The 27,994-nt window shown below is 43.9% G+C and overlaps 1 protein-coding gene across 6 annotated transcripts; it reads right to left on the minus strand.

Annotated features, from left to right (window-relative positions):
* Window positions 1-1,919: 1,919 nt before the first annotated feature.
* MEAF6 (MYST/Esa1 associated factor 6) lies at window positions 1,920-27,919 on the minus strand. 6 transcript variants are annotated; one of them, XM_086394234.1, is made up of 8 exons: window positions 27,822-27,919; window positions 26,521-26,636; window positions 22,980-23,067; window positions 22,748-22,793; window positions 8,797-8,989; window positions 4,923-4,952; window positions 4,103-4,136; window positions 1,920-3,526 (listed from the first exon to the last, which is right to left on the minus strand). In XM_086394234.1, the coding sequence occupies exons 1-8, from the start codon at window positions 27,909-27,911 to the stop codon at window positions 3,518-3,520; spliced, it is 606 nt and encodes a 201-aa protein (XP_086250360.1). In that variant the 5' UTR covers window positions 27,912-27,919; the 3' UTR covers window positions 1,920-3,517. The 6 variants fall into 6 exon arrangements, with proteins under 6 accessions (XP_086250360.1, XP_086250361.1, XP_086250366.1 ...); XM_086394235.1 differs by lacking the exon at window positions 4,923-4,952; XM_086394240.1 differs by lacking the exons at window positions 4,923-4,952; window positions 8,797-8,989.
* Window positions 27,920-27,994: the final 75 nt, after the last annotated feature.

The following is a 27,994-nucleotide window of genomic DNA, read 5'->3' on the forward strand; positions in this document are numbered from 1 at the left end:
CTTAGCTGCAGCGTGCAGTATCTTTAATTGTGGCGTGCGGGATCTAGTTCCCTGACCAGGGATTGAACCTGGGCCCCTGCATTGGGAGCTCGGAGTGTTAGCCACTGGACCACCGGGAAAGTCCCCCTGATGTTGAGTTTTTAAGTGAAATGATGCCTTAGTAATTTGGAGTAAGGCTAAGGGGCAGAGGAGTCAGCATAAAAGCAAAAACTAAGTCACAGTGTTTCAAAACAGCATCCTTACTGCTCTCAAGCTTGGGCCCTGTAATCCCGGTTTCAGTTCCCTTACTTACCACATAGCTCAAGACGTCAACATTGCCCTCTTTAGAATACACACTTAGAGGGTGCCCATATCATCCCAGCACCCAAAGACCACTCTGGGAATCAGAAGTAATGCTAATGCCTGCTTCCTCCTCTTCCATAGTAAGGGATTTTCTTCTAAGTAAAGAGAATAAACTCCATTATCATGAAAACATTTCACCTATTTCCAGATCAATTTCCTACAGCACTCCGAAGGCCCCCAAGATGGGGACAGCAGCTTGCACAGGCAGGGTGCTCCAGCCTCACTGGCCCTCATGACACGTCCCTCGGTCTCTCCCTAGGCCCCCAAATAGCTTCTCAGCTTCTACTCTGTGGATTGTTCCCACTCTCCGTGTTCACCTTTGAGGGTCTGATGGTATTTTTAACACTGAGCTAGTCCTTAGCTCCTGAAAGACAGGCATTTGAGACTCCCTCGAAAGCTTTGTACAGGCACCATCCTCCCAGAATGAGGCATAAAGTGCTTGTGCTTCTCCACGTTTTATTAACTACTGTAAGGAGCAAAGGACATCCTACCCCCATCTTAGAGATGAGAAAGGTAAAGACAGGAAACCAAGTACTACTCCAAACACACCAACCTGGTGAAGGCAGCACTTTTTCGGTGGTCCTAGCAGCCATTCCAGGGCAGGGGTCGCCAGTGGGAGTCGCCAGGATGGGAGGATGCAGGCCACCCAGCAGACCAGCTCACCAAGTGTTACATAGGGGAGCTTTGAAGGCAACGGCCACCTCAGTAAACATGTTCCTCCACTAGCATGGTCGCTAAGATCAAAGTCATGACCTTATCCTCTTTTTATATAAAGTCAAGCAAACTTAAACTTAGCCAATAACCAAAGTTACAAATATCACAGGCACAGTAGACAGAGACCTCCTGATGGGTTTTTTTTTTTTTTCCCTAAACCAGGGAGCCTAGACAAACTCTCAGGCTCTTGTATCTTCAGTACGCCTGGCCAACTTACAGAAAAGTTCGGAGGTCTCCTAATCAATGATGAAACTTCACAGAGAAAATATGTATAAAGCTACCCATGTCTCTAATCATGACTTTATATATATACAGAGGTATTCCTATACATAGATATGCTCTTAATAATACACCTTTTTAAAAGTAGGCATTCTATCTCTGGCTCCCCTGGTGGCTCAGATGGCAAAGAATCTGCCTGCAACGTGGGAGAGCTGGAGTGGGAAGATCCTCTGGAGAAGGGAACAGCTACCCACTCCAGTATTCGGGCCTGGAGAATTCCATGGACAGAGGAGCCTGGCAGGCTCCAGTCCATGGTGTTCCAAAGTGTCGGACAGGATTGAGTGACTCACTTATTCTGTCTCTAGCAAATGTAAAGTTATGAAGAGTCAAAACTATCTTCAGGCTTGCTGCGTGCTGTCCTCCGGGTTAAGGAAACCACAGAGATCCCATCTTTTCCTCCTAGGAAAGGAGAAACGGGAGAAAAAAAAAAAGGATACAGAAAGTTTCTGGTTTCCATTGTCTTTAGCTTAGTGGGGTTTATCTGTGTCTTTTGGAAAATCTATACATAAGAAACTATTTCCTAAAAAAATCCCTGAAGTTCTACTACCAAAGACATAAGCAAAGACATCTAAATAGCCACAGAGTCAAAAAAGGAAAGTTTATTTGAGAACAAGAGTGAAAGCTTCCGCACACATTTGACAAGGTAGATGTGTCTTGATAATAGCCGCCATCCACATTTTAACTCTACCAATATTACCACAAATGGGACATATTTTTTCTAACAAAGATTTAGACGTATGTAAAGGGCTATGACTAAATAGAGTCAAAGGAAAGTTGAGGCCCCACAGCTTATCCCTTAGACATAGGACTTAAATCAAACAATCCAGTCTCCTAATGCAGTGGCTCTCAACTTGACTTCTTATCAGAATGCCAGGGACTCTTGAAAAGAATATCTCCACTATTAGACTATACCCAAGCAAGAGTCTTTACGGGGCGGGTAGGACCCAGGCATTAGCGTTTTTTTAAGCATGCCAGGTGATTCCAACGTGTAGCCAAGGTGGGCGGCCGCTGCTCCAGAGGCAGGTAGCAGCCATCAGCAGGTTCCTCGGCCCATCCACTCCGTTAGGGAGGGGCATCTGCTGGTGTTGTGGCCTCTCCACAAACCTGTCATTTACTCTGCTCTTGAACTCCAGGCATTACCAGTTTTGGGTACAATTTGGAGCCCTTCCATTTGCCTTAGTGATTTTTACAGCAATATTTAACCAGGCAAATATCATCAAAGAGAGAAAAGTTGGAAAGAGAAATTTCCATAAGGCATGATATGAATAAATAAGTGAAAAAACAAAAAACAATCTCAGGTTTAAAAGTAAAGCATGACACAAAATTCTGTAAAGCAATTATCCTTCAATTAAAATTTTTTTTAAAAAAGTAAAGCATGAGAAGTCAAAGCCTGTGAAATTTTATTTATACAAAAGAATAAAAATATTTTAAAAGGGTTGATTTAAACTTATGTTTTTCAGTTTTTCTTGTTCCTTGAACATGAAACTGCTTTCAACTCAGAAAGATTTAAGGTAGGTAATTATTAAATAAACACTCTTTACCTTCCCTCGGCAGAAAAACAAAAAGCCAAGCCCCATTCTATTTATGGTAAACCAGATTATATTCAGTTAAGAATATTGGCAACTGCACAAAACAGATTATCAGATATGTCAGCAGGAAGGTATGAGCTGTACAATGGCATTACAAAAAGTCCCCAAATAAGATGGTAAAAACAATAATAGAAAAATGGTAAAACACAAACAAAATAAGAAAACGTCAGATATTTACAGCCTCCCTCTGAAATGTGACCTGTGTTCTACATTCAGCATAAAACAAACCCAGAGAACATTTCTCCATGCGCATGACGGATGAAGCTGGTGCCAGCCAGTTCGGGGCTGGGGGGAGACATTCCTTCCGAGAAGGGAGGAATGAACAGTTAGCAACTTGGGAGTATAACTGTGTCGTGTGGTTTCCTGCAGTTCTGTTACTAAAAATGACACAAAGTAAATGACCCAATGCGGTCTTATGGAAATGACTTGTTTGTCACCACATTTCAGAACAAACAACTCAGAGTCACAGGCACTGGGGCCTGGGAAAGCAGAGGTGGATGGCCACGCACGCAGGTGAAGGACGCTCATCTTCGTGAGGTCGGAGGAGGGAAGCAGGGCTCTACAGCCTGGAAGCATCTGCACTAATGAGTCTTCTAATAGTCCTGAAGAGAGAAAAGCGAAAGTCCCAATTTACCCTCAGCAGAACATTGATAAATTCTCAACAACCCTGCCAGGAGACTGTTCTGTAATCAAGATTCTGTTTCAAATGCAATGGACATTTCACATCTGAAAGTGGCCTGTCTTCTGAGTCCCACAAAGGGACAGAAGTATCAACTCTTCCTTATCAGACCTGAGAACTCACCAGTCAGAGGCATGGCGGGGGGTGGGGTGGATGAGGATATGAGAAAGAGTAGTATGAACAGTTGATTATTTAATCAAATGTAGTTTTTCTTCACTTAAAAATATGTGACCCCGCGAGGCGAGGGAGCCAGAGGGGAGGAGGGGTGGCGGGAGGGCGCTCGCCCGAGGGAAAAAAAAAAAAAAAAAGTGACCCTTTCTCTCTCCAAAACATAACAGAAGAACATCAATCTAAAAGTTGAACTGTGTCCAGATGGACACCCCAGACTTTAAAACAAGAACTGTGACCCCAGATTAGGAACATTCAAGAAGGCAAATACATCTTTCTAACCATTTTCAAAATTTACCAGCCTCTATGAAATGGTCTGGCTGATACTTACAGCTCGTGGTTTTTTGTTTAACTTCAGATCAATCCTGTGATGGGAAAGATAAAAGAGATATTTGCATTTTAATTTACAGAAAAAGGGTCCAAGAACCAGCTACTGCATAGGGCACAAGCTATAACAAAGACTATTTGGTTAAGTAAAACCCACATTCTTCATTAGACTAAGTCACATTTAGTTGTTTACCCAGATATTACTGAGCAAGTATTGATTAAAAACATGAGCAGATACTCTTGCCACAAGGTAAACTTAGATGACTCAAAAAGAAACAGACAACAGCCGTTATGAAAGCCATACAATTTTTAGAAATTATTCCAAAATGACACGTTAAAGGGCTTGGATTAAGAGGACATGCTCTACGTTAATATACTAGTTCTGCAACTACATCGCTGTCTGAGACACAGAGTAATTAAGAACAGAAAAGAGACTAGGAGTTTGTATTTCTGGATGTGAAACACAAAAGAAATTAAACACATTTCAATTTTTAAATCTTCCCACAGCAAAATATCAAGATCTTAAACTATTAACCTCCTTATGAAGCAAAGCCGGGACATCAATTTAAATATGATTAAAGTAAAGGTTATCTTATTTTTCAAGAAATCGAAATGCATAAAAGTGAAGTTTACTTAACTTTGCTTAACTTATTAAAAAATGTTACCTCCATCACGTTTTTGTTTTTAAAAAAACTTCCCAGCCTAACCTAATATACATACCTATAATTAAACAGATAAACTAGGGGTTAGAAAGGTCTCAAAAAGGCATACTGGTCTCTACACACTAGACACACAGCACAAAGACTAGTTCAAATCAAACTTACTCAAAGTCATAATCAAACATGCCAGACGGGCTGAGGGCAGCATTTGAAAGGAAGAAAGCAATAGACGTTAATAAATGTACTAACTGAATAAATTAGTTGATTAGCCACCCTAGCAAGTTTGTAGAAATAATATCAGTTTTAAGAATCTTAAGCCACAAAGTTTAAAACATCAAAGCACCAAAGATTCTGGGGTTGGGAGACTCCCTTCCTTCAGTGGATTTCATATCAGAAGAAAAGACTATAATAAGAAAAGTTATTTCATTAGAAAACTATAGATACCTACAGGCCTTCTATTAGCTGCTAGATTGAGAGTTAGAAATTTTTAAATATTTAATTGTAATGAAAAATAAACAGGGGATTAGAAGAAACAGAGAAAGAAGGGTTTAGTCACATAATGAAAGGTGCTTTGAAGACAGTACCAACAACTCAGTATAATGTACTTTCGCTAAAATGAAAGATTAAAACATCATAAATTTCTGGAGATAAAAAACATTTTGTAATTTCTAACTCAGGTTTTATATTTGTGTCCAAACACAGTATTACTTTTCCCAGCATTCATGCTAGAAGCCAAGGGTCGAATCAGAGTCTTATTCCGTAAATCATAGAGCCACATTACCCTGCCCCTGAAACGGTGGAAGGCAAGTGAACTGTTTACATCAGCACTACTATTACGGAACACCAAAGTCTGCAGGGAAGCCGCCATCTACAAGCACCCAGGCCACAGGAGTCTAGCTGGGAGAAGCCCAGAGGAGCCACTCTGGGCCATCTCTGCTACAGGACCATGGGCTGGGGCAGACCTCCAAAGAAGACATTAATCAGGGGCACGACACCCGTCCTTAGCTGGCTCCAGAACCTTGCAGGCTGTAGACAGATGGTAAAGCCATATGCAAAACGGCTGTTATTTCCTCCTAGCTAATGTTTGCAGGAACAAAGCTAGAATAAAGCTTAACTTCAACATCCTTTATGCAACAGTTTCACTTAAGACATTTGGGAAAAGTATACAGTAAGTGTACACACCAGGAACTGTCAGAAATTTAACTTTCAGTCTAACTTTGATCAGAAACTAAAGAAGTAGACTGTACCTACTTAATGAAAACTTCATAAACTACTAGAATTCTAGAGCTTGGTACAGTAGTAAAAACCTGTCAGAGCAGCTAGAGGTTGTAATTTCAACTTTCTTCTTTAAACACACTAGGATTTACTGTTCCGATATCATGTAAAGCATAAGAATTTAGAATCCTGTGATCAATTTATGAATGCTAAAGATTATTCGATAGATTTTCATATTCTTGAAAAGGTCAAATAAAAGTTATTTCTTTTGCTAAGGTACCTATTTATTTCCACTTTGTTTACTCATCACTAAATAAAGCCTTGCACATGGCGGGTATTCATACCTTTATTGAAGTAATTTACCATCGACTTTTATCGGACAATATGGAGCGTGGAACACTGGAGGAGAAACAATACTGCACTGGGAGCAGAATCACAAACGTGTAGACAAAGTGCTCCCCACCCCCACCCCCATCTGTGGGACCAGCGAAGACACTGGTCAGGGGTGAGGGGGTTGGGCCAGACACAATTCCACACTAAAGATGGCAGGAATCTGAGAAGGTGTGCTAAATGTGTTTTCTCCAGAAAGAAGGGAAATCAATTCCATTCTCTTCCCTTGGGGCAGGTGAGTCGTCCCTAAGGCCCACAGAGAAATCCAGCCAGATACTAAACCAGGGGGATGACAAAAGGATTCTGCTTTCGAAACAAAAAGCCCCACTGTGAAGGCAATAACTACCACCGAAGATCTTTTTAAATCCTAGTATTTTTCTGGAAGGAGTTAGCTCCTAAGGCCAGGAGAAGAAAGGCAGGAAAAGCTATTCCTATGGAAATCTACTAGCAATCCACAAGGAGAAAGTTAAGTTCGATGTCTAATTCCTTTTTATCAGCTGTTTGTATCATTAAGGAAAATAAGGTATAACCTGAAATACACAACAGCTATAGAGAGTCTTATTATATACCAGGAATGGAAAAAGAAATGTCCCAGAAACTTTCAAGGAATTTATCCCCTCCTCTAGATACTCTGAAATAGGAAAATAAATTGTTACATTTAAAATGACACTGAAGTAAACTTAACGAAAGCAACACAGAGCATAACCTTTTTATCTTGACAATTAAAAAAAAAAATACTTTAAAGAGTATGGCTCTCTGCTATTCATGATAAACTGGCATCGGTCCTGTCATAGTAATCAAATAACCTGTAGCCTTACTTAAGAAAAAAAAGGGGGAGACAACACGATGCAATTTTTGCTCTCTCTTACTATGCTTACAAGATTGGCCTGGTGATGTTTGGTTTGCATAAAAATGTTCAGTTGCAGTCCTCAGTCACTATCTGGATATACTCCTGCATCTAAAACCACACCAATGACAAGAAAGACTCTTCAAAGAATTAAAGCCTCAGCTGATGCCAAGGAGGCTTAAACCTGGTAAGAGTTAATTCTATATCATCCCTGCTTGCCACATCCATTGAGCTAACGACTGTAATGCCCTGGGTGCGTGAGGGCATGTTCTACAGGAGAGCTCAGACCAGAGGCAAGCTGAAAGGCAGGGGACCCCACCCATTCCTTGCACATCCCCTCGCATCTCCTCAGCATGCAGGCTCCTAAGAGGAGCAGGACAAAAGCCAGCCTGTTGGATGTCTGGTTTTCATACCTCCCAGAAGAAGGTTTGAGGCCAGGACAAGATTCCTTCCTGGAAAAACTAAGAATTTCCCTCTCTGACTGCAACTGGACGGCTTCAGATTACCTGAGCTAAGAGACCCCGGCACTACCATACAACCCCAAGCAGAGTGAACGCTGAAATCCTCTCTGGGTAACACCTGACCTCTCTGTCCACTGGTGTGATTCCTAGCTCATTAGGCACTACAAAAAAGCACGGTGAACAAACATTATCTAGGAAGGCGCTCTTGTAAATTACAGCCTTTATATTGTTCTCTGGCACTCAAATCAGCAATTTGTGAAGATAAGCAATCACAAACCTTGTATTTAAAAAGTAAAAAGGCACATCAGCTCATTCTCTCCATCCTCCAGGGAATAAGGGTAGGCAGGATCAGGACTAGGAGGCAAAAGACTTAGCTCATCCTGCAGCTCCCCACAGGCTTCCCAGGTGGCGGCAGCGGTAAAGAACCCGTCTACCGATGCAGGAGACACAAGAGACACAGGTTCAATCCCGGGGCCAGGAAGACGCCCTGGAGGAGGGCATGGCAACCCACTCCAGTATTCTTGCCTAGAGAATTCCACGGACAGAGGAGCCTGGGGGGCTGCAGTCCACAGGGTCCCAAAGAGTTGGACACGACTGAAGTGACTGAGCACGCGTGCACACAGCTTGCCACAAGCGAGTGGCACTTTGCCAGTACACAGATTCCGCTTCTAGTTCCCTTTACCTCCTCTGAAAGGATTTCAAATTCATCTGACTAAACAAAAGTTTTATGGTCTGGAAGATCCCCTAGAGAAGGGAATGGCAACCCACTCCAGTATTCTTGCCTGGAGAATTCCATGGACAGAGCAGCCTGGCAGGCTACAGTCCATGGAGTTGCAAAGAGTCAGATACAACTGAGCGACTTTCACTTTTCACACTAGAAGCAGTAAGCAGGATGTCTCCCTTCACAGTTACTCTAACGCCCACCAACTCCTTCCTTAGAGAAAAATTAGCCTGCTTCATTAAGACCAAATGAGTTTCTTCCCATCAGCAACAGAAAGACCACACCAATCCTGAAGAACGTTTATTCCAGTAAAGACCCTTCACGGCAATGGTCAGTGGAAGCTCTAAGTGGCTGGGGACAGGGCAGAAGTGCAGGGGTTGGGGAAGGGTGGTCCCTGCCACTGACCTGTGCCGGTTTTTATTCTTTCGCTTTTTATGGCTGCTGTGATGACTCCCTGTGGAGGTGGAAGAAGCAGCCTTCTGTGGTTTCACTCCCTGCACAGATCCATCCAGATCCTCAGGGTCCTCCTGGTTGGGCTCGTTTTCCTGATTGTGGAAGTCTGGAGAAGTGTCACTTTCCGTCCCACTTCCTGGCTCCCCTGGAGGGAAGAAACACAAGGCCCCCAAAGCATCATCAGTACTGATGGACTGATGGACAGGCAGTTTGTCCATCAGTCCAGAAAAGAATTTTCGAGCACTAAAATATATAGTACTACCCTCAAGGACCATATATTCCAACTGACAGGAAGATCAGTTCAGTTCAGTTCAGTTCAGTCACTCAGTTGTGTCCAACTCTTTGCGACCCCATGAATCGCAGCACGCCAGGCCACCCTGTCCATCACAAACTCCCGGAGTTCATCCAAACTCACGTCCATCGAGTCGGTGATGCCATCCAGCCATCTCATCCTCTTTTGGGCCCCTTTTCCTCCTGCCCCCAATCCCTCCCAGCATCAGTCTTTTCCAATGAGTCAACTCTTCACATGAGGTGGCAAAAGATACATACAGTCAAAGCATCAAAGTTACCAGAGTGCTGAAAAACTTGTAATCTGAAACAGTGTAACCAGAGGCAGCAGATTTAAGGACAGCTGAGAGACTGTACCACACAAGATAACCTCGCTACATAGCAGTTACTGAAACACAGAATACACTAATGGGAGTAATAATTACACAAGAAGCATTATCAAAAACAGTATATAAGTCTTCAGGAGGTGAGAGATGACCTTGGGAAAAGATCCTACAGCTGGCCCTGGTTCCTTGCCAAACTACACAGGAATCTTGACTTTCCATGAAGAAAAAGGGTCAAGGAGGAGAAGAGCTCCACCACTGAAGTTACTCTGAGACGCCTTAAGAATATTATTTTAAAAGTGGTAATAATACCTTTCAGTTGATACATATTCCCAATTTTAAAATATCCCTCAGATACATTAAATAAGCAAATCAAGAACAATTTGTATAAATACATGTTTTTAAGAAAAACTACACATACTTTGGTAAAGGTACACTTTTTCTTCCTGAAAGGAACTCCTTGAAACTTAATATGAAAGGACAGAGGAGGAGAAGACTATCACTTCACTGAACTGAGGAAGAATCCCAAATATGTGTACATTACCTGTTTTTAAAAATTTGCAAAAGGAGTTAGGTGAACAGCAGAACGAAGGATTAGCTTTCTTCTTGTTACGTCTTTGTAATATAAACTTCTAGGAAGAGATTTCAAATTGAGTAGCACAAGGATATTAGAGCTAAAACAAAGCGGTAGTCCCCAAAAAGCAGAAGGGAGAAATCGAAGCAGATCTCAGCAGTGACGAATCCCTGCCTTTGAACACTTTATGAAAACAGAAGAGGGAGCTCTAACACCATTAAGCTAGAAAAAGTATACTAACCAATCCTGTCCTGAAATCAAAGTGGAATTTATAAAAAATCAGCACAAGAACTTCAAAACTTACTACACAAAGCTACAGTAACCAAGACTGTGTGGTATTGGCCTAAGACCAGACAAACAGGTCAAGAGAACAGAATTCAGAGTCCAGATATAAATCCTTACATTTGTGGTCAACTGATTTTCAACAAATGACAAGACAATTCAATGAAAAAAGAACAGTCTTTTTGACAAATGGTGTTGAGATAACTGGATATCCACACAAAAAAGAATGATGTTGGAACAGTATCTCACACCATATATAAAAATTAACTCAGACTGGACCAGAGACTCAAATGTAGAAGCTGTAAAACTCTTAGAACTCACTGGATTAGGCAATGGTTTCTTAGATAAGACCACAAAACCAAGCATAACAAAAGAAAAAATAAGTAAAGTGAACTATATCATTTATATACAACTCTTGAACTGAAAATCACACCCCAAAAGTAAAAACACAGCCCACAGCAGTGGGGCAGGGGCAAAGTGGGCACACGGGGCCAAGCACACGGTCACACGTGGAAACGAAACTGGTAGTGAGCACGCTGCAGTGCACACACACGTCAGAATATGGTGTGTTCATACCACACTTATAAACCAGTGCCACCTAAACACACACACACACAACCCACAGAACAGGAGAAAATGTATTTGCAAATCATATATCTGATAAAGACTTGTATCTAGAATATATATTAAAGAATTCTTAGAACTCAGGAAGACAAACAAAATTTAAAACATCAGCAATGGATTTGGATAGTTCTCAAAAGAAGATATACAAATGGCCAAGGTGCACAGGAAAGGACGCTCAACATCATCAGTCATTAGGGAAATGCAAAACTAAACTACAAGGAGGTAACCCTTCCGAACACTAGGGTGGCTATAGCAGAAAACAGTAACAGGTGCTGGTGAGCATGTGGAGAAACTGGAACCTTCCAATGGGGCTGATGGGAATGTAAACTTGCACCCTCACCTTGGAAAACACCTCAAAAGGTTAAACACTGAGTTAACAAACCACCAGCAACTTTACACCTGAGAACATATTCAACAGAGATGGTAACACGTTCACACAAAACTGGTCATAAATGTTCACAGAAGCACGATTCACCGTGGGCGTCCCTGATGGCTCAGTGGGTAAAGAACCCACATGCAGTGCAGGAGACACAGGAGACATGGGTTCAATCCCTGGGTTGGGAAGATCCTCTGGAGAAGGAAATGGCAACCCACTCCAGTATTCTTGCCTAGGAAATTCCATGGACAGAGGAGCCTGGTGGGCTACAGTCAGTGGGATGATGGACAAGACCGAGCAACTAAGCATGCAAAAGTCCGTCAACTGATAAATGCATAAATAAATAAAAATGGTATATCCATACATTTCCAGCAAATTTGGAAAACTCAGCAGTGGTCACAGGACTGGAAAAGGTCAGTGAAGAAGTTCCTCTTCACTTTCTGCCATAAGCGTGGTGTCATCTGCATATCTTGATGAAAGTGAAAGTGGAGAGTGAAAAAGTTGGCTTAAAGCTCAACATTCAGAAAATGAAGACCATGGCATCCGGTCCCACCACTTCATGGGAAATAGATGGGGAAACAGTGGAAACAGTGTCAGACTTATTTTTCTGGGCTCCAAAATCACTACAGATGGTGACTGCAGCCATGAAATTAAAAGACGCTTACTCCGTGGAAGGAAAGTTATGACCAACCTAGACAGCATATTCAAAAGCAGAGACATTACTTTGCCAACAAAGGTTCGTCTAGTCAAGGCTATGGTTTTTCCTGTGGTCATGTATGGATGTGAGAGTTGGACTGTGAAGAAGGCCAAGCGCCGAAGAATTGATGCTTTTGAACTGTGGTGTTGGAGAAGACTCTTGAGAGTCCCTTGGACTGCAAGGAGATCCAACCAGTCCATTCTGAAGGAGATCAGCCCTGGGATTTCTTTGGAAGGAATGATGCTAAAGCTGAAACTCCAGTACTTTGGCCACCTCATGCGAAGAGTTGACTCATTGGAAAAGACTCTGATGCTGGGAGGGATTGGGGGCAAGAGGAGAAGGGGACGACAGAGGATGAGATGGCTGGATGGCATCACTGACTCGATGGACGTGAGTCTGAGTGAACTCTGGGAGTTGGTGATGGACAGGGAGGCCTGGCGTGCTGCAATTCATGGGGTCGCAAAGAGTCGGACACAACTGAGCGACTGATCTGATCTGATCTGATATCCATACAATGGAATACAGGCATACCTTGTGGATTTGGTTCCAGACCACCACAACAGAGCAAGCATCAAAATAATGAGAGTTACACAAATTTCTTGGTTTCCCAGTACATATAAGTTATATTTATACTATACTGTAGTCTATTAAGTGTGCAACAGCATTATGTCTAAAGAAATGTACATGTCTTAATTTAAAAATTAGTCCAGTTCAGTGGCTCAGTCGTGTCCAACTCTTTGCAACCCCATGAACTGCAGCATGCCAGGCTTCCCTGTCCATCACCAACTCCCAGAGCTTGCTCAAACTCATGTCCATCGAGGTGGTGATGCCATCCAACCATCTCATCCTCTGTGGTCCCCTTCTCCTCCCGCCTTCAATCTTTCCCAGCATCAGGGTCTTTTCCAATGAGTCAGTTCTTCACATCAGGTGGCCAAAGTATTGGAGCTTCAGCTTCAGCATCAGTCCTTCCAATAAATATTCAGGACTGATTTCCTTTAGGATTGACTGGCTGGATCTCCTTGCAGTTCATGGGACTCTCAAGAGTCTTCTCCAACAGCACAGTCAAAAGCATCAATTCTTCGTTGCTCAGCTTTCTCTATAGTCCAGCCCTCACTATATAGTCCAACTCCACACATGACCACTGGAAGAACCACAGCCTTGACTAGACGGACCTCTGTTGACAAAGTAGTGTCCCTGCTTTTTAATACGCTATCTAGGTTGGTCATAGCTTTTCTTCCAAGGAGCAAGCGTCTTTTAATTTCATGGCTGCAGTCACCATCTGTAGGGATTTTGGAGCCCAGAAAACTAGTCTGTCACTGTTTCCCCATCTATTTGCCATGAAGTGATGGGACCAGATGCCATGATCTTAGTTTTCTGAATGTTGAGCTTTAAGCCAACTTTTTCACTCTCCTCTTTCACTTTCAACAAGAGGCTCTTTAGTTCTTCTTCGCTTTCTGCCGTAAGGGTGGTGTCATTTGTGTATCTGAGGTTATTGATATTTCTCCCAGCAGTCCTGATTCCAGCTTGTGCTTCATCCAGCCCAGCATTTCTCATGATGTACTCTGCATATAAGTTAAATAAGCAGGGTGACAGTACACAGCCTTGACATACTCCTTTCCTGATTTGGAACCAGTCTGTTTTTCCATGTCCAGTTCTAGCTGTTGCTTCCTGACCTGCATAAAGATTTCTCAGGAGGCAGGTCAGGTGGTCTGTTATTTCCAACTCTTGAAGAATTTTCCACAGTTTGCTGTGATCCACACAGTCCAAGGCTTTGGCGTAGTCAATAAAGCAAAAGTAGATGTTTTTCTGGAACTCTCTTGCTTTTTCCATGATCCAGCGGATGTTGCCAATTTGATATTTTACTACTAAACAATGTTAAACCATCATCTGACCACACAGGGTGGCCACAAATGTTCAACGTGTAAAAAGTGCAGTATCTGCAAAGTGCAATAAAACAAAGTATGCCTGTACTATTCAGCATTAAAGAGATGCAGGACTTCTCTGGTTGATTAAGAATCCACCTGCCAATGCAGGGGGGCACAGGTTGGACCCCTGGTCCGGGAAGATTCCACATGCCATAGGACAACTAAGCCCATGCCGGTACCAAACTACTGAACCCGAGAATCTAGAGCCAGCGTTCCGCAACAAGAGAAGACACCCCAGTGAGAAACCTGTGCACAGCAATGAAGAGTAGCCCCTGCTTACTGCAACTAGAGGAAGCGCGTGCAAACAACAAAGACCCAATGCAGCCCAAACTAAACAAATAAACAAATGCAGTACGAGCAAAGTTATGACCAACCTAGACAGCATACTGAAAAGCAGAGACATTACTTTGCCAACAAAGGTCCGTCTAATCAAGGCTATGGTTTTTCCTGTGGTCATATATGGATGTGAGAGTTGGACTGTGAAGAAAGCTGAACGCTGAAGAATTGATGCTTTTGAACTGTGGTGTTGGAGAAGACTGTTGAGAGTCCCTTGGACTGCAAGGAGATCCAACCAGTCTAGTCTAAAGCATATCAGTCCTGGGTGTTCATTGGAAGGACTGATGCTGAAGCTGAAACTCCAATACTTTGGCCACCTCATGCGAAGAGTTGACTCACTGGAAAAGACCCTGATGCTTGGAGGGATTGGGAGCAGGAGGAGAAGGGGATGACAGAGGATGAGATGGCTGGATGGCATCACCGACTCGATGGACATGAGTTTGAGTGAACTCTGGGAGTTGGTGATGGACAGGGAGGCCTGGCATGCTGTGATTCATGAGTCGCAAAGAGTCAGACACGACTGAGCGACTGGACTGAACTGAACTGAATACATGCTGTGTTTAGGGGTTTTAAAGTGTAATTACAGTAGAAACGGTCTACCGTTTATATAAGTACCATATGATCCAGTAATCCTACGTATGAGTATTTATCCAAAAGAACTGAATCAGGATCTTGAAGAGGTATCTGTGCTCCCGTGTTCACTGCGGTTCAGTTCAGTCACTCAGTTGTGTCCGACTCTTTGCGACACCATGGACTGCAGCACACCAGGCTTCCCTGTCTATCACCAACTCCTGGAGCTTGCTCATACTCATGTCCATCGAGTCTGTGATGCCATCCAACCATCTCTTCCTCTGTTGTCCCCTTCTTCTCCCACCTTCAATCTTTCCCAGCATCAGGGTCTTTTCCAATGAGTCAGTTCTTCACATCAGGTAGAAAAAGTATTGGAGTTTCAGCTTCAGCATCAGTCCTTCCAATGAATATTCAGGACTGATTTCCTTTAGGATTGACTGGTTGGATCTCCTTGCAGTCCAAGCGACTCTCAAGAGTCTTCTCCAACACCACCGTTTAAAAGCATCAATTCTTTGGTGCTCAGCTTTCTTCATAGTCCAACTCTCACATCCATACATGACTAGTGGAAAAACGATAGGCCTTTGTTGGCAAAGTAATATCTTTGCTTTTTAATATGCCATCTAGGTTGGTCATAGCTTTTCTTCCAAGGAGCAAGTGTCTTTTAATTTCATGGCTGTAGTCACTATCTGCAGTGATTTTGGAGCCCCCAAAAATAAAGTCTGTCACTGTTTCCATTGTTTCCCCATCTATTTGCCATAAAGTAATGGAACCAGGTGCCATGATCTTAGTTTTCTGAATGTTGAGTTTTACAGCTTTTTCACTCTCATTGTGTTCACTGCAGCATCATTCAATAGCCCAGACGTGGATACAACTTAAATGTCCATCAACAGATGACTGGGTAAAGTCATAACAATGGAATACAGTATTCAGCCTTAAAAAGAAGGAATCCTGTCATATGCCACAACATGGATGAACCTGGAGGAATCACGCTAAATGAAATAAGCCAGTCACAGGAAAGCGAATACTGCATGATTCACTTTTATGAGGAATCCAAAACAGTCAAACCCACAGAGGCAGAGAGCAGAACGGTGGGCACTGGTGGCTGGGGGAGGCGGTGAGTGGGGTGTCCTTCTTTGATGAGAGATCGGCAGTGCGACCCTGCACAGTTAACGACACCACGCTGTGCACTTAAAACATCTGTGGATCTTATGTTTAGTGTTCTCACCACAATTTAAAAATGATCATTAGGAGATACATGGTGAAGGGTACACAAGAAACAGGCGTAGATTTCTGAGACTTTCAGCATGATACAGGGGGTGGAGCTGAGGGCAGGCAGGGCGTGGATGAGACAGGACGAGCTGTGGTGTGATGGTCGGGAGGCAGTGTGACAGGTACACAGGCATTCATTATTTTGTCTCTATTTGTGTAGATTGAAAATTTACTCTAATAAAGAGTAATAATAAAATGATCTTTTTCTCTTTTATTTTATCCCAGTGATTTCTCCCAAGGTATGCCTTTAAGAATGGGAATGACAAGATTCTTTTTGGTAAGTCCAGGGTTGTTTCCCAACACCAACAACCAATTCTTTGATTCCCTAGATACCAACAATTCAACTTAATTCTGACCCTAACTACTGAAGTCAGGGCAGACCCGACAGTTTAAGGGCTCAGTCCCATAAGAGTGCTCCCTACTTTGGACACAAGTCCTGGGCCTCCCATTCCTCCAACAGACCAGCTATAAATCCGAGGTCGATGATTCACTAGAATAGCTCGCAAAACTCAGGAACACTACTTCCTGTCACTGGTTAATTATAAAGGATACAAGTCAGAAACAGGCCAAAGGACGAGGCACACAGGACCAGGCATGGGAAGGGGCGCAGAGTTCCTTGCCTTGTCTGGGTTGGGAACCTGTCCAGTGTCGCATCGTGTTCACCAACGGTAACTCCATTGTTTAGGGGTTTTCACAAAGGTTTCACTATGCACGGTCAGTCGCTCAGCCATGTCCAATTCTTTGTGACCCCATAGACTGCAGCCCATCAGCCTCCTCTGTTCATGGGATTTTCTAGGCTAGAATACTGGAGTGGGTTGCCATTTCCTTTTCCATTCACTATGCAGGTATGATTAATTAACTCAATCTCCAATCTCAAACTCAGCCCTCCCTGGAGGTTTCAGGGATAAGGTTCAAAGTTCCAAGCTTCTGATCAAGGATTGGTCTTTCAGGGAATCAGCCCCATCTGAAGCTCTCTGACTGCTCTTTTGCATACTAGTCATTCTTTATATTCTGGAGCATCCAAGAGTTTTAGGAGCTCGGTGCCAGGAAAGGGGACAAAGACCACATACACCTTGCCCCTTATGCCACGGACAGTAACTGTACTATATTTATGAATATCACTCTGACACAGTAATGCCACTTCTGGGATACTATCATACAGAAATTAAAACTGCATTATAAAAAAGTATATGGGTACAAGGATGTTTACTGTGACACCATTCACAGTGGGGAAAACAGAGATGATGGGAATATTCATCAACAGAGGAGGCACAACCAGACTAGCAGGTATTTTTCAGCTTTTTAAAAGAATGCAAGATGCTAGGACCTCCCTGGTGGTCCAGTGGTTAAGACTCCATGCTTACACTGCAGAGGGCATGGGTTCCATCTCTGGTTGGGGAAGTTCCACATGTCGAGCAGTACAGCCAAAAAAAAAGAAATCTTATGGGACTTCCCTAGATCCCACATGCCACATGGCATGGCCAAAAAAAAAAAAAAAAGACAAAGAATATAAGACACGAACAATAGCTGACATGACGGCCCTTACTGTAAGCCAGGTACTGTTGCACACACTTTAAATATATTAATACACGGAACCCTCACAAAAGCTCTATGGTTACGATGTCCATTTTACAGAGAAAGGAATGGAAGGCTGGAGAGGTTAAGGAACCTGCCTAGAGTCACACAGCTCAGAAGCTGTAGAGCTGGGATTCAAACCAGATGGCTTGAGTCCAAATCACACTCTTTAATCACAACTCAACACTGTTCTCAGTGTGTGTATTGAACTGGCAGGGCCATGTGTGACAAAACAGTAAAAAGCAGACAGTATGCACCAATCCACTATCTCTATTAACAACAACAAAAAAAAACCTCCAGCTCTGTGTGTGTGTGATTATGTCCAGAAATATATGTTAGATTAAAACCAAGCTGTTAATGCTGGCTACCTCAGGAAATAAATAACCTTTTTCACATTCACCTCTGAACAGCCTGACTTATAATGAGAACGTGTTATTTTTCCAGCTCAGTTGCATCTGACTCTTTGCGACCCCACTGTAACCCGCCAGACTCCTCTGTCCACAGAATTCTCCAGGCAAGAATACTGGAGTGGGTGGCCATTCCCTTCTCCAGGGGATCTTCCCGACCCAGGGATCAAACCCAGGTCTTGTGCTTTGTAGGCAGATTCCTTACCGTCTGAGCCACCAGGGAGGTCCAAAAAAAAAATCTAATGAAATATAAAAAGATGAGTGTAAGATGGAGAAGTGTGGTCAGGACAGTCTTTCTCTCCATTACCCAATTCTATTTATCCAAGTAAAAATTTATCATCTCCCGGGACTTCCCTGGAGGTCTAGTGGTTAAGAATCCACACTTGTCTATGCAGTGGGTCGACTAAGCCAGCACGCCGCAACTAGAAAAGCCCGCACACCACAACTACTGAGCCCACGCCCTCGAGAGCCCGAGTGCCAGAACGAGAGAAGCCCACTCTCCAAAGTGAGAGACAGCCTGTGCACCACAGCAAAGACCCAGCGCAGCCACAAGTAGGAACAGCAAAACCATCATCACAGAACACGCACGTGGTGGAGGGCTGGCTGCGGAGACGACAGGCTGACAGGCCATGCGGTCGCAGAAACACTTTGGATCCAGTGCCCTGCGATAACCTAGAGGGGAGGGATGGGGAGGGAGCTGAGTGGGAGAGGATGTGGTGCACCTACGGCTGATGCACGGTGATGTATGGCAGAAACCATCGCAACACTGTAAAATAATTATCCTCCAATTAAAAATAAAATTTAAAAAAAAAAAGAAAACTTGGGATCCCAGTATGAAAGAAGGGATATGGGATTAGTGGAGGAGGGGCTGGGCACAGGGGAGAGAAAGTTTAACTAAAAAGGTGGGAGACAAGTAAGAAAAAGGCAAATTAGATATGGCAAATTTTATCTATGTTGCAGTTCTATTCAAATGCATTCGGGAGCAAAATCAACTGCTGACTCATTTGGGAGTATAGCATAGTATAGCAGTTGCTATGGGAGTTCTGAGTCAATGGATGCATGAGTTGGTCATATTCTATAAAGCCGGTACACATGTACCCCCACACACGTGCAAACACATACAGAGCTGCCTTCATCAAATCAAAGCCCTAAGAACTGAGAACCCAGGCACTAAGTGATGTTCTAAATGGTTGATATGGATACTAAGTATTATGGGAGTCAGAGGAAGAAAGAGTGGATTATTCTGGAAAAGCTTCACTGCAGGCGTGGAATTGACACTGGATCTTGATAGAATTGAGAGGCCAAAATAACTACGAAACAGAGCACAAGCCAAAGCACAGAGGTGAGAAGACACAAGGTGTACTCGAAACAAATAAATCAAACACCACCTCTTAAACCGAGAGCCTGGGAAGTGACGAGAGAAGTCATAACTATCAGACTGGGAGATCTAATCTAAGGGGACGATACAAGCTGATGTTAAGAGAACTGATTTGTTGCTTAACCTTTCTGAACCTGTTTTCTCATCTGTAAAACAGGAATTCTATCTCTCATGCGTAGAGTATCTCTTATGATTAAGATATTGAGCTAGACACTGGGGGCTACAGCCATGTTCCCTACTTTCAAGGAACTGATAATCTATGCGTATCCTCAAGGAGTAGCTTTAGATTAAATGAGATAATGCAAAGTAAAGTGTTTCGTTTCCTTCGTCAACACAAGTAAGTGTTCAAATCTCAACATGTTTGAGATCTACAAACACACAAGTCAAACTCCAAACAATCAGTCAAGGTTATGTGCAGTAAAAGAGCTGCTAGAAGGAGATAAGAGAGGAAGTCATCCTGAATTTTACAACAGGGAAGTAACACCAAACAACTAATATGCACTGCATTCTCTGTGCCAACCTATGTCTTAGGATTTTTAGGCTAGAAGCAGTTTATAAGAGGGACGGGAGCTAGGGAGACTAGATTAATCACGGTTCCACCCTTATGGCAGAAAGTGAAGAGGAACTCAAAAGCCTCTTGATGAAAGTGAAAGTGGAGAGTGAAAAAGTTGGCTTAAAGCTCAACATTCAGAAAATGAAGATCATGGCATCCGGTCCCACCACTTCATGGAAAATAGATGGGGAAACAGTGGAAACAGTGTCAGACTTTATTTTTCTGGGCTCCAAAATCACTACAGATGGTGACTGCAGCCATGAAATTAAAAGACGCTTACTCCTTGGAAGGAAAAGTTATGACCAACCTAGATAGCATATTCAAAAGCAGAGACGTTACTCTGCCAACAAAGGTTCGTCTAGTCAAGGCTATGGTTTTTCCTGTGGTCATGTATGGATGTGAGAGTTGGACTGTGAAGAAGGCCAAGCGCCGAAGAATTGATGCTTTTGAACTGTGGTGTTGGAGAAGACTCTTGAGAGTCCCTTGGACTGCAAGGAGATCCAACCAGTCCATTCTGAAGGAGATCAGCCCTGGGATTTCTTTGGAAGGAATGATGCTAAAGCTGAAACTCCAGTACTTTGGCCACCTCATGCGAAGAGTTGACTCATTGGAAAAGACTCTGATGCTGGGAGGGATTGGGGGCAGGAGGAGAAGGGGACGACAGAGGATGAGATGGCTGGATGGCATCACTGACTCGATGGCCGTGAGTCTGAGTGAACTCCGGGAGTTGGTGATGGACAGGGAGGCCTGGCGTGCTGCAATTCATGGGGTCGCAAAGAATCGGACACGACTGAGCGACTGATCTGATCTGATCTGAAAGTACAAAATGAGACCACAAAGTAATAATCGTTTTCTTCCTCAGCTCATGGAAGCAGAAGGCAAGGGACAGCAAGAGAACTGGGTTACAATATCTCAGGGCACAACAGTAAGGCGTCAGTCGACTAATGCTGCCACCATGAAAAGACACACGCGTTTGCCTCTCACTGACATAAAACTGAGCAACTCATTCTTAGAGCAAGTAACATCAGACTTTAAGTTTAATAAACCTACAAATGAGACACTCTACTTAACGGACTAGCTACTGAACAGTCTGAGGCAGTGGCTTCAGAACAACGTGAAACGTTAAAAGGCAGAAAGGAAGACATGGAGAACAGTGCTCAAGCATCACTTACCTGTGCAATGACGTGGATGCCGGAGGGGTTTGCTGTGATGAAAGCTTCAGAGAAGCCCAGGAAAACAGACAAGGGAGACTGCTGATCCTTTTACAGGAGAACTAGATAAAATCTGCCTATTTTGTTTTTCATTATTGTTTTACTTTATTCTTTTAACAAAAATATACAATGCTTCACTAATTAGGACACAATTCCCCTTTGGGACTATGCTAATCCATTCTCTTCCTAGTGCAGGTACATAAGAAGCCAAAGGAAACAAAAGCAATGCATGCTTGAGGAAAAATTTCAAAACAGTTTAAAAACAAATGCCCAAAATATAAAACTCCAAAATCCTTGAGATATGAAGACATAAAAGTACAAATTCTAAGAGAAAAGGTTGTTTCCTCCATTGACCAAAGATCAAGAACACAGGAGTCATTCCACAGAATCTGTTATACAAAAATTTGGGGACAAGGGAGAGATTTTATACCATGGAAAAAAAGACTGAAAGGCAAAGCAAACCATTCTGACAGTCATAGTAAAGGGAAAAGAAAAAAAAGGACTTAGTCCAACTGATGACGTTGGTAGAAAGGAGTCAAAGCCACATACCAAGTTTTGAAGGCGGGAGAACAGAATACTCTAACAAAATAATTGGGCAGACACACTTTGAAGAAAACGGCACAGCTCAGTTTTAGACAAAATGAATCTGACTGTGTGGAAATATCTAGAAGACATTTTCTAGAATTTTCTAGAAATGCATGACTAAAGCTCAGGGAAATGAGTTAGGGACGAGGCTAAAAACTCAGAAATCTGTATACAGAAATAATAACAGAAGTCACTGAGTAGTTCTAATTCCCAAACTACCAAAATCCATTTTCCTCAAACCACTGCCCTAATGCAAACAAAACAACTGGATCCCACAACAAGACATGCCATGGCAAAGTACCCAGCCCCAGTACAGAAAGCAGGGTGAGTTTCAGAGTGACCTGACCCACAGGGAGAGCATCCAGTCCAGCTACCTAGAGTCTGGTGCAGAAAGGCAAACCTGCAGCTCCTAGTCTCATTACGAGAAATTAGAAAGGAGTCAGACTGTATGGCTTAAGTACACAGAACGATACGTTTCTCTACAAAGTAAATACAATCTGCTCTCCATTTTAAATTTAAGAACACACAGGTACATTCCTGTCATAGTATCAGAATTTCCTAAGAATGATTAAATTGGGTACATGGGGGTTTATTAGATATGTCTGAAATGTTGGATGATAAAAGGGTTATTTGTAACTAAGAAAAAAAATTTCCTAAAACTTAACAGGAGTGAAAACACATTTCTGTGTCTTTGAGCAGCTAAAGTCAATCTTCATGTGACTGAAAAGGCAGGAAGGATACGGTAGTTTCTTCCACCAGAGAAAGACATGATTAAGGATATCCAAAAGGGCTCCTAACTTCCAGAAAGAGGCAAGAGAAAGACATGCAGTCTTCAGATACACAGTTGGACAGAAGTTAAATATAGGAGTGATGGAGGCTCAAATATAAATTGATGAAAAAGTAAAAAAATAAATAAATAAATAAACTTACTCTTTTCAATGAGCTGGTCCTGAACTCCTGCCAAAGCACTCACTGCCTAAAAGAAAAAACTACCAGTTACCAAAAAAATTATTACAGGTCTCAGGAGAGCACTCACAGACAGAAAGGAAAGAGACACCCTACTCACAGACAGACGGGAAAGGGAAAACTCACAGAAATTTAACTGAGGGCTCCCTTAACAATGGGCCACAGAAAGATCCTCCCCCTACCCCACCTCACTTACAGCTGCTGAAGTAACTGAGGATTTACTGAAGAGCCGCTCTGCTTCCTTAAACTTCCGGTTCCTTCTATCGTTTTTGCTATTGGAGTTTCTAAAACACACACAAGAAACTCATTGTAAGCACCAAGCTACTCCTATGGCTCAAGCTGAGGACGCCCCAGGACAAACACAAGGAAGTCTTTTTTTGTTTTAATTATGGAGTTCATTACGGAAACACCTCCACACCACTTGGATTGACCAAAATGACATTCATGCTGAATGCCTACATACATAGCAGTGTTTTCCAATGTATGATATGTGATCCACTGTGACACATGGGATTACTTTAGCTTTAGGTTCAGAGTCATTTTCATGTATTTAATATGTATTTATTTTAATGCCTATTATTAAAAACATCTAGCACAGACTAGTGCTATGAAGTATCTCTGTTTAATAACCTGAATTTAAAAAATTTAAGGAAAGAACCAGGGGTCCTCAGAGAAATGACTGATGCCAGGCCTGGGACAAGAAGAGTACAAAGGGACAGCAAACAACCAAGTGCTCAGAACGCAGGGTCATGTCAAAGCAATCAGCTGGGGGGCTCCCTCCGGCCACTTCTGGGACAATTTAAGCTTTCCTGGTGGCTCGGCTGGTAAAGAATCTACCTGCAATGTGGGAGACCGGGGTTCGATCCCTGGGTCGGGAAGATCCCCTGGAGAAGGGAATGGCCACCCACTCTAGCACTGCTGCCTGGAGAATCCCATGGACAGAGGCGCCTGGCAGGCGACAGTCCATAGAGTCGCAGAGTTGAACACCACTGAGTGACTAACAAGCATCAAAAACAACGATGATGGGTGTGCTGGGGTGTGAAAAGTCAGTGGGTTGTAAATTCATGATTTATGTACTTCTTTGTATAGATTTCAATAAATGAATTTATACTAAATAACAAAATAAACCTCTGGCGTAAAAAAGTGACAGTTACTAGACCCCAATACACTGGGGGTTTTTTGGGTTTTGTTTTGTTTTTAAATCCATGCATCTACAAGGATTCTAAAGAGAGAGAGACAGAATGAAAGGGAAAGAAGATAAAAAGGGACAACTCTTCTTTCGGAATGCTAGCAACAAATGTAAAAGGAACAGTAAAATTAGAATCATCATTTTGCAACCTCCATTATAATAACTGGTTAGATAAGAATCAACAATGGACATTAAAACCAGTGACAAAAATCGGGGGAGTAGCATATTCACACTTCTAAAAAAGTACAACCTCTGAAATTGTTAATTATGAAGAGAAAAAAATTACTTTTGCAATTGTGAAATTAAAGAATCAAACTTAGCAGCACCAACAATGGGGCAATCTGTTGTTTTGAGCTGTCTGATAACACAAAGGTAAGCAAGGACTCCCCTGGTGGTCCAGTGGTTAAAACTCCACGCTTCCACTGCAGGGGCACAGGTTCGATCCCTGGTCAGGGAACTAAGATCCGACATATGCCATGGGGCAGTCACAAAAAGAAAAAACAACTTGGAGGTAAACAAGAGGTACACAATCAGTAATGCAACACTTTTGCCAAAAATATTTAAAGGATCCCTCATGAAGGCACAACAAGAAAAACCTAGAATTTGTACATTCTACAAGATAATGTCATAAACAAGCTCACCAATGAAAATGTTGCTGCTGATGCTGTTAAGTCGCTTCAGTCGTGTCCGACTCTGTGCGACCCCACAGATGGCAGCCCACCAGGCTCCCCCATCCCTGGGATTCTCCAGGCAAGAACACTGGAGTGGGTTGCCATTTCCTTCTCCAATGCATGAAAGTGAAAAGTGAAAGTGAAGTCGCTCAGTCGTGTCTGACCCTCAGCGACCCCATGGACTGCAGCCCACCAGGCTCCTCCATCCACGGGATTTTCCAGGCACAAGTACTGGAGTGGGGTGCCATCGCCTTCTCCGTGAAAAGGTTGGGAAGATCTTAAATTAAGAGACTAAAGACACATAACAGCCAAATGCAATGCACAAGCACCACCTGGTTGAAAACAAGCTAGCAGTGCATTTTGGGGGCCATTAGGGGAAGTACGAGTAAAGACTGTATATTAGATAATACTATTAACATAGCGCTAATTTTCTAGGCCTAATTGTGGTTAAGAAAGATGTTCTTATTCTTAGGAGGTATCTGCTGACACAATTAGGGACAAAGTGTCCAAGATCGGCTTTTAACTTTTGAATGGTTTAGCAAAAAGTATATATACACCTATGTGGAAGAAAGGGGAGATACAACTACAGAGGGGTGGCGCGAGGGAGATCTTTGTGGTGACAGAACAGTTCTGTATCTTGACTGCAGTGGTGGTTACAGGAAGCTACCCACGTGATAAAACGACAGAACTAAACATACACATTGTACCAATGTCAGTTTCCTGGCTTTACCATCGTACTATATGGTTACAGAAAACCCAACCACTGGGGAAAACTGAGTGAAGGCTATATGGAACCTCTGTGTATTGTTTTTTGCCTATGTATCTATAATTGTTTCAAAAAAAAATTTTTTTTTTTAATTTTAAGTATAGATATGGGGATGTATGGGCTTCCCTTTTGGCTCAGATGGTAAAGAATCTGCCTGCAATTCAGGAGACCCGGGTTTGATCCCTGGGTCAGGAAGATCCCCTGGAGAAGGTAATGACTACCTACTCTAGTATTCTTGCCTGAAGAATCCCGTGGACAGAGGAGTCTGGCAGGCTATATAGTCCATGGGGTCACAAAGAGTTGGACACCACTGAGCGACTAACAGGCATGCCTGCATAGAGGTGTGTGCTTATAAATTACAGAAAGAGGAGAGAAAGCAAATGTGGCAGCAAGCTAACAACTGGTGATCGGTGAAGGGTATCAAGAGATCATGAACTAGTCTTTCAATTTTTCTCTAAATTTGAAAATTTTCAAAAAAAATTAGAACATTTTTAAGAATAACATTACTAAATAAACCATGGCACAGTTGGCATATAGGTAGGGCAAATCCTGTGAAGGTGGAACTCTTGACTGATTAAAATATACAAAATAGCAAGAGGCATGCTGGTATATAAAATATTATATGCTGTATTCCATTTAAGCCTCACACAACCCTGTACCATCGGCCAGACTTCCCCTACTGTGTAGGATTTGTCCAGGGTTACTCAGTGAGGCAGGGGCTGAACCAGAGACCAAGCTCAAATGCAGACCTCTGTCCCCCCCCCACCTTACTACTGCTTCCCTCCAAAGCTACTACCAAGGACATCATAGTCCCAATCACAAATATAGTTGTTGTTGTTGTTTAGTCGCAAGTCGTGTCAGATACTTTGAGACCCCATGGAATGCAGCCCACCAGGCTCCTCTGTCCATGGGATCTTCCAGGTAAGAATACTAGAGTGGGTTGGCATTTCCTTCTGCAGGGAATCCTCCTGCAGGGAATCCTCCTGACCCAGGGAAGAAACCCACATCTCCTGCACTGGCAGGCAGGGTCTTTACCATTGAGCCACCAGGGAAGCCCCATATGCAAACATTACTAGGGCACAAAGCAACACTACAGGCCTCTGTCACTCACTTTTGGTTGGTCAGATACCGATCCCAGCCACGAATAATGTTGCCATACATTTGCGTGTCTTCCAGGTAGCTTCCTTCAAAAGCATAGATCTGTCTCTCCAAGTTTGCCAGTGTTTCCTGGGGTGAAAGACAAGGAAGCAGTTGATGCCTTTTACATGCAAGCATTAAGTCGGACCAACCTGACATCCTGGTAACAGGCTTAGAAATTCAAGTTAAACGACACCGCGTCAGCCTTCTGGAGAGAGGGATGACATGGGCAGGGGCAGGCTGTTTCAGACAAGACGGTCTAGACCTGTCTTGCTGGGTGCCTTTAAGAATAAAATGAAATAGACTCTGTCCCCAGAAAAATGTACACCCAGGCAAAAGTCTGCATATACTCAGAGGCTTCGTGGAAACCCAGCTGTCAAGAAACTCCGCGGAGAAAGAAGGTAAGCAGTCGCCACTCCCACGCACAGAAGATACCGCTACGGGAGAGGGAAGGGTGAGCAGCCTTCCAGCTTCCCCTCCCTGTAAGCTCCGAAAGGCTGCCTGCGCTGGGCTGCCGGTTGCTATGGAAACCTGGAAGGGCAGCTTCAGGTAAGATGCGCCTCCCGGTGCTCAAGCCAAAAACGCAAGGGGAGGGAGGGCTTAGCCACCAGAAAGCAAGGGGCCCCAGGCGCGTGTCACAATTCCTAATTTCCTAGACTGAGTCTGCTCTCCCTCACCTGTCATCTAAGAAGTCCCCGAATACATCCCACGCCTGCCCATCAAAAGCCCCATCCAACTGATCTACTCCTATTCCCCGCAAAGACATTAACGCCCCTCCATCCTCGAAAGGTCAGAATGGATGTGTGGGTCTCCCCTCCCACATCCGTCTCCTACCCAACCTCCCCAGAGCCCACAGCCAAGCCCGAGCCGATCTCCTCCACCCTGCCGGCACGCTTGCTGCCCAATCGCTCCAAGAGCCCGGAGCCGCCCGCCCTCATCCAGCCCGCAGAGCTCGCGGACCCTCGCCGCCGCAGGGCTCCCACACGGAAGCCCCCACCCGCGGCGCCACCCTCCCTCCACGCCTCCGCCGGCCTAGCCTCCCTCCCCCTCCCCCGCTCCGCGCCCCGCCCCCGGCTCCCGGCTCCAGATCCGCCCGACCGGGAAGCCGAGGCGCCGGCGGGCCGCGCAACGCGCAGCCGTCCTCAGGCCGGCGGACTCCCAGCCGCCGCGCTGCGCCCGGGGAGTAACGAACGGCCCGAAGCGGCTGGGCCCGGACCCGGAGACGGGGGCAAGAGCGGGGGCCCCCACCCCGGCACCCCCTGTGCCGGCCCTCACCGCCAGCTCCTGCTTCCGCTTCACAAGCTCCGCCAGCTCCCGCCGGGTGTCGGGGATCTGTGGCGGCGCCGCCTTGTTGTGCATCGCCATGTTGGGCTGAGGCGGTCGGCGGCGGCAGCAGCGCTAGGCTGGGGGCGGTCCCTTCGCGCCACCGCCCGCCAGGGGGCGCCCGC

This window comes from Bos grunniens, chromosome 3 (assembly GCF_055505025.1).
Source record: "Bos grunniens cultivar Pamir isolate PY7600 chromosome 3, Bosgru_T2T1.0, whole genome shotgun sequence".
Classification (NCBI taxonomy): Eukaryota; Metazoa; Chordata; class Mammalia; order Artiodactyla; family Bovidae; genus Bos; species Bos grunniens.

What these genes read in the sequence shown, in the direction of transcription:
- MEAF6 (XM_086394234.1), bottom strand. Translation starts at nt 27,911, where the DNA reads ATGGCGATGCACAACAAGGCGGCGCCGCCACAGATCCCCGACACCCGG. An exon ending in AGCGGAAGCAGGAGCTGGCG is followed by an intron (nt 26,637 to 27,821) that starts GTGAGGGCCGGC and finishes CTTTCACCCCAG; the next exon opens with GAAACACTGGCAAACTTGGA. An exon ending in CGGTATCTGACCAACCAAAA is followed by an intron (nt 23,068 to 26,520) that starts GTGAGTGACAGA and finishes TGTGTGTTTTAG; the next exon opens with AAACTCCAATAGCAAAAACG.